Source organism: Strix aluco, chromosome 21 (assembly GCF_031877795.1).
Source record: "Strix aluco isolate bStrAlu1 chromosome 21, bStrAlu1.hap1, whole genome shotgun sequence".
Lineage (NCBI taxonomy): Eukaryota > Metazoa > Chordata > Aves > Strigiformes > Strigidae > Strix > Strix aluco.
In genome coordinates, this window is record NC_133951.1 from 3,695,308 (window position 1) to 3,709,739 (window position 14,432).

The window sequence follows — 14,432 nt, forward strand, 5'->3', positions numbered from 1 at the left end:
CAAGAAGAATTCTAGTGCTTTGTACTTCCAGGAACAAATATTTTTGTCGGGTCTATGTGCTTAAGGGAGAGAGAGAAAAGGATTTTAAGGATTTCCACCTGTAAATAACATAAGGAATATATGATGCTCATATTTAGAAAAATGGCGAAGGGTAGAAGAAAATGCTTGTGTGTGTGCACAAGTGCATGTGCGTGTCTCTCCTCCAAAGGAAAGGCGATCCAAATAGATATGTGAATTTTTCTTTAAAAGCTGAAGGATAGGTTTATGTTGTGCAATTTCAAATTGTTGTGCTGAAATACAGTTTGAGAACTTAGTGGTGATTTAGGCACAAGAGGGTAGGGAAAGTGTGGTGTTTGTCCTCTGAATTATTGAACTTCCTTAAAAACTGTTCAGAATCAAACCTAGAGGAAGTCTGTGTTTAAAATGTAAGAAAGTAGCATAACTTGGGTCCTTTGAGGAAAGGATTTTAGTGTTTGAACTGTCTCATTTAACTTGAGATATGCATTTCTCCCCCTCTCTCCAGTCTTAATTGTAGACAAAAGTTTATCTTGAACATTGCACAGCATAGAAAGTTGGTTGTGCTGTACCTTTCCACATTCACAAGGTAGTTAGCCTCAACAGTTTGGCATGTAAAGGGGTGGAAGCTCATGAACTTCGGTCTCCTGAGATGTCTCATGAGACTGTAACAGTGGCTTTTGCACATTCTCTTGGGAAAGTGTTTTAGGACTTCTTATGGTTTTTAGTGATTGGAAAAAGTAATAACTCCACTGCTGAAGAACAGAAGCGTAAGAAGTCTATACAGCAAATCTGGGACTTAAAATATTTTCAGATAAGCGTACTAATCAAAAGGCTTTTTATGGATCTTAGAAAATATTTATTAGAAAAACTGCTTACAACTTTTTAGCCTAGCTATTGCTAGGTGATGAGTTAAAATCACTGGTGTGTGTAGTGTGGCTGACTTTACTGGGGGATGGGGTGCTGTGCTGGATGATCTGTGTCCTGTCCTGTGTGTGACTGAGAACAAAAAGCCAAACCATTGACCCTGTTGTGTTGAAGTTAGAAAGCCCAGCTATGTGCTGTTATCATACTTGCTATCTTTCCAAACTTGTGGAGTTCAGGCATAATGAAACAGCTTAGGGAGAACCCACTAGAGTGAAAGTTGGTTCACAGCCAGTTTTGTTAAGTGGTTTGTGTTTGCTTATTTGTTTGGGAAGGAGAAGAGCAAAAGTTACATGAGTGAGCTTAAATGGCAGATATTACAGTTAAAGGACCTCCTCGAATCATTGTTTCGGCTGACAATTTAATCTTTGTCTGGGCAAAATTGTACTACATGGGAGACGGAACCACTTAAGCAGGTTTGATGGAGAACAGAAACCATGGCTATGCTGAATACTCTACAGTCAAAATAAACCTTTTCCAGCCTGTATCTTGCCAACTGCTACTAATTTTAGGTTACTTTCAAGCAGCATGCAAATGAAAACTGAAAAGTAAGCATAGGGATGGCCTGTGTAGAAGATTTAGGAGCTGTTCATTTCTACTGGGAAAGCTCTTTGGGAGCCACAAATCAGGAAGGCTGAGAACTGCTCATCTGTGTCATTTGAAGCACAATAAGCATAAGTGAGCAAGTCCTTGCATCTCTAGCTGGAGCAGTTTAAGGAGTTGCTGCCTTATGGATTGTAACTGCCCTTCAGCTAAGTTGCATTAAACACTTGTGTGAGAACCAGTCGTTGGCTTTGACGGTAAATCAGTCCCACGAGTTGTAGCTGCCCCACTGGCTCGATGGTGTGGTGCACCAGGGGCACTCTCACGGTCGCAGTGATTGCCCTCTTCACGTATCGGCTCTTTGCACATCTCCCCCGTTGCTCACAGCACAGACCAGCCCTTGGGACTGTGCCTTTCTCTGGTTTTTCTCCAGACTCAAGGCTGGCTTGTGTTCTCTGCTTATCTCCTAAACTACAGCAGTCACCCCTTTCAAAAGGCTAAATAAATTTGGTATTACATAATAGATCAGGGGTGTTTGCAAGTCCTGCTATAAATCCATACCTGTTTGAATGAATTTGTTAGGGAAGGAATGTGTTACCTATTAACTTCTGCTCACAAATGTAGCAACTCTGTTTTAAGTTGGACTTACTAAAGCTTCTCTTAATGATAGTTAATAAAGGTAGTGAAAGACTGCCAGTGAAAACATAAGACATGTTTGAGCTTCTTCAAACTTAATGAGGGCTAAAAAAAAATTCAAATTCTATCTGGTATGTAATGGAGAAGCTATCCGCAGTTTCATTAAGTGGGCAGGATGTAGTCTTAACAGCTATTTGTTTTCTCTTTTTAATGCTGATTCAGCCCTGGCCAGCAACTTGGAAAACAAATGTCACAATTTTTTCTTTAGGAATTTGGGTAATTTCAAGCTAATGTTGCAAATACTGAACTTGTGACTTCTAAAATAGCCTCAGTTCATAGCTTGGCTTATTCTTCCCAGGTCTGATGATGCTGTGGTAGGTTTAGCCGCTAGCACTCTGCCTGCGCTGGGGCGCTCGTGCAGCAGCTTGAGCTATCTGGGGTGAGCGAGTGAATAATGAGTGTGGTCATGAAGTCTGCTGTAGACATGCAAGAAATACTTGTATTCAGTGCTATGGTTTGCCATAAACAAGTTGCAGGGTAAACTGTGACTGGGGCTTGACTGACCTCTGCTATGCTTCATTTGGTAATAATTAACATACTTAGGAGTCGGTCAGCAAGCAAAACTGAAGTATGGCTGTTGTGATTTATCTCAAATCTCACATCTTTTAGAGTAAGGGATAGAACCACTTTTTTTAAAGAACCTTTTATTATTTTGACTTCACAAATAGCAGGAACACCTATAGAGAGTCTACATCAATGCCCCCCACCCCACAGTGAAGAGGTGCTTTCTCAGCCTTGGCAGTACCTTGGAGTAATTAGACAAAGTACACAGAAGAGGCAAGAGAGAAATACTGGTCTGTCAAAAGTGGTTTGTGGCAGTTCAACCTGACAGCTTTCTCAGATAGGCTGGTTTCTAGGTAGAGGAAATGTAGTAGACACTGGCTGGCTCTGTCTTGTATCATGCTATATGGGAAATACTAGGTAAACAGACAAAGTTGGGAATTGGTACTTGATTTAAAACAGCACTGTTGTATTTCTTTGAAGTGGGTGACATTAGGCTAGAGGGAGAGATTTGATGTAATTCTTCATGGACTAGTGTCTGAGCCAGCATTGGGGGCTTTCAGTGTTTTGTGGAAAGTGAGCACTGATGAAGCAAAACTGATAAATATTATTATTCTAAATCTTAAAACCATTGGATACCCATGAGGAGTGAAGTGCACCTGAATTTGATCTTTCTTCTAGTATAAATTAGTGTTACATGTTTTAGGACAAACAATGAGAATTTCTGCAAATTCATTTTTTGATAGTTTCAGTGAAATGAGACTTGGATGTAAAAACTGACCAAGAGACGAATAAGATGATGATGACAAGTAGAAAAAGGTAAATGCAGTTTCAGGCTACATCGAGAGAGATGGTTTTCCCCTGAAGAGTGCCAGTGCCCTTGATCACTTCTGACCTCCAGAGGTTCCTTCCAGCTTTGAGGTCTTTTAGTCCTTAGAAGGACAATGCAATGATTCTACTTGCCTTTCTTGAAGATACCTGTGATGTCTCCATCCTTTTAGTAACCTGAAACCTCCCAAAGACAGTAACCTGACAATGATATTGTTCAGCTCCTTTAGCACCAGTGAATGTGTCACATCAGATCCTCTGGGCATGTGTAGGTTCAGCTTCCTTAAATAGCCAGTACTGGCTTGATTAAATTTGGGTATTATAACTTGAAATATCAGCTTTATAGTGTTAGTAAATTACATGCTTTCTGAAAAGCTCACATTGTGTAATGGGTTACTGTTGGCAAAATACTGACTGTATTCCTGTAAACTGTCCTCATCTTTTTGTGAAGTTGCAGAATGTACATTGAAGAATGAATGACTAAGCTGTAAATAGCAAAGATTATTGCACAACCAGAAGTAGAGGTGAAATGTAGGATGAACAGTGCTATTGCAGAAATCTCATGTGAGCATAAGTGTGTCAGGGTATATTTGGTCTGCAGTAAGGTAGGTACTCAGGAAACAAACTTGTGCCTGTCAGTCTTCCTATTAGGCTTGTTAGAGATGTTTGTTGCAAGTCACTTCATAGTGTTAAGTGCTTGATAGTTTATGGAGTAACTAGGCAACATTTTAAAGACAAACACAAAATATAAAGGCATGTTTCATCTCTGTAACCAGATCTCTTTCCATGCTTATCGGTCCAGTAGGACTTAGATTAAAGGAGGGGAAAAAAAAAAAGGTATTCAGAGCTTGAAGAATGACAGATTGTCAGACCACCTGCGTGTTTTATATTGTTATGTAGCATTTGTGGCCCAGTCCTGTGAATGTTCTGACAGCAGCAAAATCTGTGCTGATGGGAAGGTCTCTTTCCTCCAGGCAGTGACCCATTTTTGCAAAACTTGTCAGGAATTCAATTTTTAAATGTCCTTGAATAGATTGATATTTGAGCCTGTTCACCTACAGTAGAGGGCAAATATGCACAGATCTTCCAAGCCCGACATCCACAACAAACAAGTCTATTGACCAGGGAACCAAGCTTTTCTTGGTTATGGTCTATGGCCCCTGAGTATTAAATACTGTCTAAAAATAAAAAAGAACCCTCCATTCCCCCTATACCACTGCCTCTTTTTACAAAGACAACACTTGCTTCTGTTTGAGAAACATCAAAGAAGTTGCCTCATCCACCCCAACATAAGCAGTAACTTTTTTTGGTTATGCCTGCTACAGAAATGGGGCTGGCGTTTTATCCTTCCTGAATGGATATTTCATGCTCTGGAGAGATAAAAGGAAAGGCCATGTCAAAATGAATGATCTGCAAGAGTCTTGTGCTTGGGTTTTGGGAAGGACAACCCTTGATGTACCTGTAAATAAGAACCATTTTCCTCTCCATAATTTCCTGCTGGTTGGTGGCTGGATATGTAGTAGCCTGTAGCTTTTTCTTCAGCCTGAGTTGGGAAAGCAGGTTAATACTTGTGTACATCCATTTTCACTGCTTTTCTAGAATTAACCTTTTTATCTTGACACAATTATTTAATGTTCTCACCTAAATGAAGGCTGTATGCAAAAGGGAAGATGCTTATACGAAGGGCAGGGGGATTGTGAGACAGTCAATGTTTGTATGACAGTTACCGTGTTCGACAAGAATTGTAGTTGTTAAAATAATCAGAGATGTTAAATCTGAAAGCAGGGAATACATCTGTGGAATTGTTTTCAGATTTGCATATTTGTGTTAAGGGCAAAAAATGGCTTTCTGATTGGGTGGTTCACTGTGTGGGATAACTCCACATGGCTTCTTCCATTCATTCTGAGCAATTCGTGAGGGATAAAGGCAGATCCGGGCATTTGCAATACTTAAAATATCAACATAGTGAAGGGCAATTGGAGCAAAGACAGTTGTAGAGGGTGGGCATCCGTTTACTTATAAGCTCTGTTCTGTGATAAAATTTCTGTGCTTGCAATGCTACTGCCTTTGAGTTTTGGTAGGAAATTTGAAGACAGATTCTTCCTTTTCATTTGACTATCTTGTATCAATTTATGAATGACTATAGTGTGACCAAAGCAGAACTAAGTCATGCTTTTAAGAAAAGCTGCTTTGTTAAAATACAGTAATTCTTTTATAGACAGACTCTATAGCTTTGAGCTATAACTTTTCAGAACATCCTGCCTGAACCAATTACCCAACAAATGTGTTTAATGTACGTCTGGAACCTTCCCCAGAGTTAACAGGGATTTCATTAGGTCTAGTCTGTTGGGGGGGGGGGGGGGAAATCCTTCCATAGTTTGGTGAGAGAACGGATGTGGAGTAAAATGGTTTGTGTTCTAACAGTCAAAACTTCATGCGTTTTACTGTATGTACATAGTAGGGTAAACATCAGGATCTATTCTTTCTGGATTTTCAAACAAGAAAACATGGCAACTCTTTTGCAGCCAAGCAACAGGTTTGTTTGAGGAGCTGCCAGTTGCTGTCCCCAGAGCGTGTTCCTCTGGGGAGACGAGAGCAAAGCAGGTTTAAGACAGTGTAGGGAAAAATAGCTTTGAGCTGTAATTCTTCTTGTCCTTGTATTCTGGTAATTCTCCTTGGCCTCTCTTCAAAGCATTTGTACTGTTCAGTGTTGTACGATTGCGTTTCCCTAACGTGGCTGCTGCTTCTTACATCAGTAAGATGTCTTCAGCTCTACAGCAGTAGGGGTTAAAGAGAGCGGCTGATTCCTACCTTGGGGAGTGAGAGTCTTCCTTGGGGTGGAAGCAAAAGGAGAGCAGGAGTGAAAGAATTGCTTCTACGTCTGATACTTCCAGATGCTAAATATATAGCTTGATACAGTGTAAGCCAATCTAATGATTAGTCACTTTTTTGATATGTATTTTGAGAGGATGAGTTTTCTGCTGGTATGACGCACCAATTGGTTCACTATAGGTGACTGCCAGTGCTGGCTCAAGGGAGGCAGTGTGAATGTATGCTGGGGATGGAGGAGGTGGCCCCTTCTGCTGGCACCAGCTATCCATTTGAGAATGGGTTGCAGCTCACCCAAGCTGGGGAGTGGTTTTTCAGTAGCTTTAGGGTGACCAGAGCGTGGGTAGCTGGTACAAGAGGTGATTTTCTCACTTTCCATACACTAATTCCAGTGTTTGTGTGGCTGCAGTATAAACTGGCTCTGGGAGCTGATCTGGTTGAAAACTAAATTTTGTTAGTTCCATCAGCTACTTGAACAGGCATCATCTGCATCTGTGCAGTCCACTGCTGCTTCAAGGGGAGGAATGGGATGGTGATACTGGGTGGAGGAAGCAGAGACGTCAATGGCAGCTCAATTTGACAGCAGTGGGGGAGCTTCGGCCTAAGGCTAGTGCCAGGTTGTATTGCCTTTGTGCTTCCAAATTCTTCCATTCCAAAGGACAATACTAGTCTATAGAAAGCTTACTTCATAAGCAGAAATTCAAACTTTGTTTTTATTTATAGACTCTGCATAACTTTGGAAATTTGTTTTTCAAATTAAGAATACTGTAGTAATCCTTCTCTGTGCAGCTTGAATGTTATGGTCTTCAGTGTAGTTTGAAGACCTTGGGATATATTTAAATCCAAGCAGTATATCTCTGAAGTGATAGATTCCAATAGAACTCTTGTGTTGGTTTAAAACCAAAGGGTTGGTCTTATGATGTAGCTTGGATTAAGAGCTTGGTTCTCTTATTTAATCCCCTCTTACAACATACTCGTCCTCATGCTTATATTCATCTGATTGAGTTAAATTGACTTACTGAGTATCTTTGATTAGTGAGCTGAGTTGCTTTAACCTATGATGAGACAAGCACCAGAGTCTGCTCTGGGGACAGACTGTGCTGTTGATATGGCAGAGCTGTGACGTACCTTTTCCTAAGAGACTGGAAGCTGATAGTTTGGCTCAGCCTTATAATGAAACTGTATTGAGTTATATGGGAGTAACTTGCAAGATATTTATGCTAATATCAAAAGTTGTGTTATTCAAGTTGTCTTATAGGTGCTTTTTTCCCCACTAAAGTGTCTGCTTACATGCTGAAAATGTAATGTACCCATTGTGACTTTGGAGTATCAACCATTCCAGACCAATACCCTTTCTCACCCTTTGCATGGAGTAACAACTAATATCATATTTGCTAATGCTATTCATGAGAGTAATTTATTTGTATTTGCTATTTCAGTTGCCCTAAAGGTTGGAGATAAGGATTGTCTGCTAACTTGTTTTGTTTTTTACTACTTCAATTGCTTATAAACCCCAAGGGATTTGTTGCATTGGTTTAATCTTCATACATTCCTACAAATCTGTTTGTTAGAGTAATGTTATCTCATGAAGACTTTACTAGAGGGAGACGGTTTTGGTCTGTTCTTAATTACAAGATGTATGTAGAAACTTAAGTGTTTCTCAAGTATTTTTAGATTTCCATGAACAGCCACCTCAAAACTCTGTGGCTTTAATAAAAAATTGCTATTAAAACTTTTGCAAAGGATGGCAGATTATTCTTAAAATTTAGGCACATTCTCTGTCATTAAAAAAAAAATAATCTGTCTTGCGGGCTTCGTGCTGCCCTTCAGGTTGAAGCTGGGTCACTGAGTATCATGCAGTTTTTGGAAAGTATTGTTGAGATAAATGTCCAAAGACGAGAAGTTTAGTACTTCTTCCCTGCCCCAGATAACTCATCTGGCAAAAGTGCCAGATAAGAGCTCGGTTCTTTCAAAAGACAGACTAACAGATATGTAGTTACTGCTCCTTGGAGCCTTTGGGAAGGGGACCAGCTGCTCTGAAATCAAGGCTACAGATAAATTGTGGTTTTTCTTTTTTTTTTTTGTGGGGGTGGGTGGGGGTCGTCAAAACAAACAAACCAGAAACAACTCTTCCATGTTAGTTCTTTTGTCAGAAAGTTTTTCAGTATGAGTCTGGTGAGATCAGCTCTTTTTCTTGGGACGAAAGGCATCCAGCATTTGACAACACAAAGCATCATCCTGAGCCTTCAAGCTGTAATTTTTTTGTTATTGTTAGTTGCGTGCTAGATGCTGGAACTGGCCATTAGCCCGTGATCAGAAGGCAAAACCTGAAGCTTGTTGTTGTCTGTCTTCAACTTTCATAGTCTGTGAGGTTCAGAGTCTAGATGGACACAGAAAAATGGATTTGGAGTAACGTACTTGAGTACCAGATAACTTCCTTTATAAGGTCTCTGTTAATTCAGGCTCCTGGACATAGAAAAGAAGAAAGCTCTGCTGCAGTTGCTGGAGCTTCTGACATGACAAAATACATACAATTGTCTGGACTTGTAGACTTTCTCTAGGACTGACTGGGTGAGAAAATTCATTTATACAGTGTCTTCCATGTTGTAGAACACTAGTTTTGCATGGTAAATTGACAGGTAAAATATGTCACGATACAAAGCATTGACAAATGCACGTTACCTTCAAATAAACTAGTTTCAGTCTGAAGGCAAATGTTACCTGTGTTCTTGATTCTTAAGAAGTGATAAACTGAAGAGCTGTAGTTTAAAGGACACTGTAGTTTTTGACAAAGTGACCTAGCTACAGTGACAAAATTACAGAGAGAAGTTATTCTTGGAAAGTGAAAAAAGGGGAAAATTCTAAAGTCACTTAGCAAATGTCTCAATAAATATTAAAGCTAGGAAATACTAATTTTCTGCTTTACTCATGGCACCAACTTGGGATTCAGTAGTTTATTCTAAAAGAATAAATGATTTTTACTGTCCTGTGGTTTTGGTTTGTTTTGGGTTTTTTTGCTGGCATATGGGGTTGTCTGTGAAGTGCATGAGTCACTATTAGCTACCCCTGGAAACAGGTCAGGGTCAGAAAGTTGCACTTTTTTCTAGTTTATGCTGACAATGAGGCATACAGTACATCTGACTGCTGGGGTTCTGGGGTTTGTCTCCTGCTGGGACTAAAAAGTTATTTCTGATAAGACTTGAAAGACCAGCTGCTGTATATCAAAACCCAAAGCACATAAACGTTTTTAGAGTGTTTTCTTAATGTTTCTGTTGTCATACTCCCGCTGCTTTTGCCTTCTCTCAGCTTTTATTTCTTGCAGTCACAGGCTTCCCCCTTCCTTTTTTTGGTGTGTCTGTACAGGAGTTGCTATACATCATGCAGATGCAGGAAATGATCTGGTACCATCCCTGCAGTCTTGTCAGGAGTATCATCAACTTTTCGAGTCTTATTTTCTTTCCCACTTTTGATAATCTAAACTAACATTCTTCTGCTCTCCTACTACAATCATTCTGCTCTGTTTATTACCCTGTAGGTAGGATTTTTGGAGCTAACCTCTGCTTGCAGGACACAGATAGTCACAGGGGTGCAGCATTTGACTTGTGCTCCTGGTGAAGTGCAACCCAATGCAGTTTGTCTGCACAACGGGTAAGAGGATGACTAGTATTTCTTGCTATTTTTGAACAAGCTAGTGCAAGGGGTTCAAAGTACAACTGTGCATGTTTTTAACATTTTTTAGTCAGAAGGCACCTCATATTTTCCATCATATTTGATGTTAAAATATAGTGGTGCAGTCCACAAGCCTCTGGTTTAGCTAGCTGTGGCAATAGCATCTGCTTGCTTTGAGAGACTTGACTTCACGTCCTTCAAACTTTCTGTTCATAAACTAATTAAAATAACAATATTTTGCTGAGACCAGGTCTTTTCTAGCTGGTTTGCTTTTTTAGATGTGGCTGTATGAACATCGCCTTTTGGTCTAAGGTAGATTGGGACTGCTGTGTAGAAAAGGGATGTCAGGTCTCCCACAAGTACAGGTTTTTGTACAGTGTATGAGGGCACCGATTCAGCTCAGCACAAATCGGACCAAAAAACAACTTGTCAGGAAGCTTTCCTGTTCACCTCTTGTCTGTGCTACACTGATGACATGAGTGCTGGCACAGCTGGAGGAAGGGGACAGGACATGACTGACCCTTCAAGAGCAGCCTGTCTTTATTTTGGCTGTATACGCCAGTTGCTGGGCTCTCTGCCTGTGCTGATCCAAACCTGGGTGTCTGCCTGTGCCCTGGTGGGCAGCCTGGCTGTGCTGAAACTCGTATTCTGCTCTGTGGCTGGCCTGCTCAGCGAGCTGATGTGGCTGAACATGAACTGGTGTTGTATCTGGGTTGTTCATCAGGCAGTGTGATGGGGAGAAACACAGCTCACTGCTGTATTTTTATTGTTTTTTAACATGCTACCTATCTAAAGTTGAAATTCTGCTTCACAAGAGCACTATGAACTCTGCTCTTTCCATAGGTAGGATGACTGGTTTCATACAACGGGCAAAATTCAACAGTAATTTGCAACTCGGTTTAACAATTGTTTCTAATGGGTCCAGAAGAACTGTGAAATGTTGTTTATGTTACTTTGCTTATCAGAAATGGTCATAAATGTATTGAGGCTGTATATATGGACACAGATCTGTTTCAAACCTATTAAGCATGTGGGGAAGCTGCCTTGTGGCAACTGAAGCTGTCTATTCCTCCTGCTAGAACTGAGCTCTGTGTCCCACAAGGAATAACAATCATCCCGTTACCAATTGCTCCCTTTCTGTGGTCTGTCAGAGCGCTGTGTTCAAGGAGGAGTGTATGCAGAGGGTGGCAGGGAGTCTAATGTGTAGTCCTGAGTTTTACACTTGAACAAAATAAAGCTTGAATTTATTTATTATAATGTAATCCACTGCAAATTACCAATCAGAACAGAAAACTTGTTTGAAGTTCTGAGCTTACAGGAGGCAGTTGTGTTCTTGTGGACCTAGTGACAAACAGCTGAAGTGTAAAAGAAAGATCTTGGTGATGCAGATTTATGAAAAAGATGTTGAACTTGTTGAAAACCCTGGCTCAAACAGGGGGTGGAGAACACCTTTAACTGAAACATTTTACTTTCAGCAAGTATATTTGAATGCTTTTGATTATATAATTTTTAATATAGAGTGTATGATGTTGAAACATTCTGTTAAAGATCCTGTAATTATGAAACACCTCTTGCAGAGTATGACTGACCTTCAGGCATTCTTTTCAAAGGTCATGAGCACGGCAGTGGGTGTCACAAGTGCTGAGCCGTCCCATATTGTGGAGTTCGGCTCTGTTCAGTATTTCCCTGGATGTCCTTTTCACAAGTCTTTAATGAAGAAGCTAAATTATAGAAACACTTTAGGCTTGCCTGTTAATTCAAAAAAAAAAAAAAAGCTATAAAGCACTTGTTTGCTGGAGATGTTAGTGCTATTTCCAAGCGTCTGGTCGTTAATACTTGAAATTAAAGTCTTCAGTGAGAAGAAAAACAAATTCTTTGATTAATCTAGGGAAGGATGCATAATAAGAAACGTTGGGCCAGCTTTATCTGAAAATATGGTTAAAAGTATTACCATGTATGATTATTAATTAAAATTTTGGCTTTATTATAGGAAATGGCAGAACTTTTAGGAATGTCTGAGCTGTTGTGTGAGGGGGGGTGGTGTGTGTGAACTGGAACATTTAAGGGATATTATTAAAATTGCTTGACAGTAGCCTTAGAATTGTTAAGCTGAAAAGCTGTATTTTTAAAAATATTTGTTTAAAAGAAACTGTCTAGCAAATTACAGGACAACATAAACAAAAAACTGTAACCATGTTTGTTCTTGTTTTGCAGACCGTGAGGACCAATCAATTCTCTGCACGTAAGTAAACACTCTTCACTTGGGCATTTTTGGAAATCTGTGTTGTGAAAGGGGTCTTTGATACAGCTGTAGTAGTCAAAACTTCATCTTTAATCTTGACAGACAGTGACTAATACTTCAAGATGTAACATGAAGTGATACTTAATTTGGGGAGATATTATTTTAATACTGTAATTCACCTTATTGAAAGTTTTATAGGCATGTGCTATTTAAGAAATTAGTTTAAAAATGTCAGTCAAGAGATCTGAATCAGAAACAAAAAGCTTTAAAAAGTGTACATCTGTCTGGAATGCTGTGCTGTAACTACTCGATGTGTAGTGCCCGAGGGGGACATGAATCAAAAGTTGATCTAGAAACCCTGCTGAGCAACAGCTTAGCTTTGGATCTGCTTCAAACGGGAGAGCTCTGAAGCTGACAGTAAGGTTGCCTTTTGCTTTCTCTGTGTGCACCTGAAGTTGCCCCACCCAGGAGCAAACTCCTGTCTTCAGCTTAAATTTCTCTGGGATCTGGAAGTGCATTGGTGGGGTAGTCGGCACACGAATGTGCTTTCAGGCTTATGACACTACTGAGCAGAGCTATCTTTGGGCTGCTGTTAGAAGGGGTGATCCAGTTTCCTTTCCTCTCCCACATAGGCTGTGTGTTTGTTTCTGCAGCCTCTTGTGCTAGTGTTGGAGGTTGGCAGCCAACATAAGCTAGTTCAGGGAGTGGAGCTGGCAGAAAACCGACCTTGCCACAAATAATGCTTTTCAGCAGTTTAGTTCTCTGGGTCTGCACTCTGGGCTCAGAGGAGTACAAGTCTGAAGCAGGAGGTATGAATGTGCAGGAGGGGATCTGTCCCTGTGAGTAGCAGCCTGGGGGTTAGGATGGTTCAGCTGTGTTGTGAAACCACACCTTGGCTCCATTCTGAAACTGCTTGCAGTTAGCAGTTTTGGGTATAACTTAACATATTCAATTATCTGAGGGAGAGAGGGAGGATACGGTACCTAGCGTGCCTCTGACTTGGTTATGTGATCAGTTGCCCGTGCTGTGTGCCAGTGCATACCAGCTGCATTGAGGCCATAGTTTGTGAGGATGCCTGCTTCCTGAAATAGCTTGATCGTTAGATTAATTGCTGGAAAGAGACATGGGTTTAGTTTCCTTCTTGACATGAAGGGGTTCAAATCTTCATCTCCTGCTTCCTACAAAAGTGCCTTAACTATCAGACTTGATACAAGACTGAAGGTGGATCCTTTCAAGCCACGCTTTTTTGAACTATGGCTACTATAAACACAAGATTAATGGGGCCTAGGGACACAGAAGCAAATACAGTTCTGTGCTAAGATAAAAGTTGATCCAGTTAACACAGGCTTGTCTAGGTAGGTCTGTGGTTCCTGCTATTAGTGGGACTTCTGTTTTCATGTGATGGCTACTAAATATGTGCAATGTACAAAACAGCCCTCAAAGCAGGGATGGGATCCCAGAGTGAAAAGAAATGCTTTGTTCTTGTGTGTTTGTGGATGCTTTGACAGTATGTGCTTGCCCCAGGTGAATTTTTTTGAAGTAGCTTCATATTTTGTGCCTATGCATGAGCCTTGCACTCCTTTACATGGTCAGCCGAGACCACAAAGGTTGGAATGGCAGTGCTACAGGATCTAGTGAACGTCTGATCTGTTAATTTGCAAATTGGAAAGCCTTTAAGCTCTCTTGCCTTCAATTTTGTTATTACCTCACCTGTAAGGTTACTGTAAGCTTTTGATCCTTTTGTACTGAATAGACATTTGAACCCTGTTTTATATCTGGTACAGCACACTTCAGCACAAAATATCTGGGTCTTGTGATAGGTTCCACACCTTGGCTAGGCAGTTGGTAGGTTGCTGTACATCCATTTGCAGAGAGAAGCTTGCTTCCAGATGGTGAGGGGTGGGGAATGGACACATGTCCTTAAAGTCAGACCTCAGGAGAATGGGACCATATTCAGTGTTGAAGTCTGGAGCTGCTGGGCACTGCTATGAGTGCAGTCCTAATATTAAGACCCTCAGAAATGGTCATGAGGACATCTCTTCTGTTGGACATGTAAAATGCTTGGTGATAAATCTACTCCATGCAAAATTTCAGAAGCAGTGAACAATACATCTCTGAAGGATTTCAACACTGTCCTGGAATCATATCACAAAACTAAGTAATGAAACTATTAGTACCATGACAT

At 40.5% G+C, this 14,432-nt stretch overlaps 1 protein-coding gene across 4 annotated transcripts in view; it reads left to right on the forward strand.

Moving 5' to 3' along the window:
• Positions 1–14,432, forward strand: part of MYH10 (myosin heavy chain 10) — a 102,844-nt gene that overhangs the window by 26,197 nt on the left and 62,215 nt on the right. For all 4 annotated transcript variants that reach the window (XM_074846976.1, XM_074846978.1, XM_074846977.1 and 1 more), the window contains exon 4: positions 12,220–12,247. In XM_074846976.1, the coding sequence (XP_074703077.1) occupies positions 12,220–12,247 (28 nt within the window). The remainder of the gene's footprint in view (positions 1–12,219; positions 12,248–14,432) is intronic.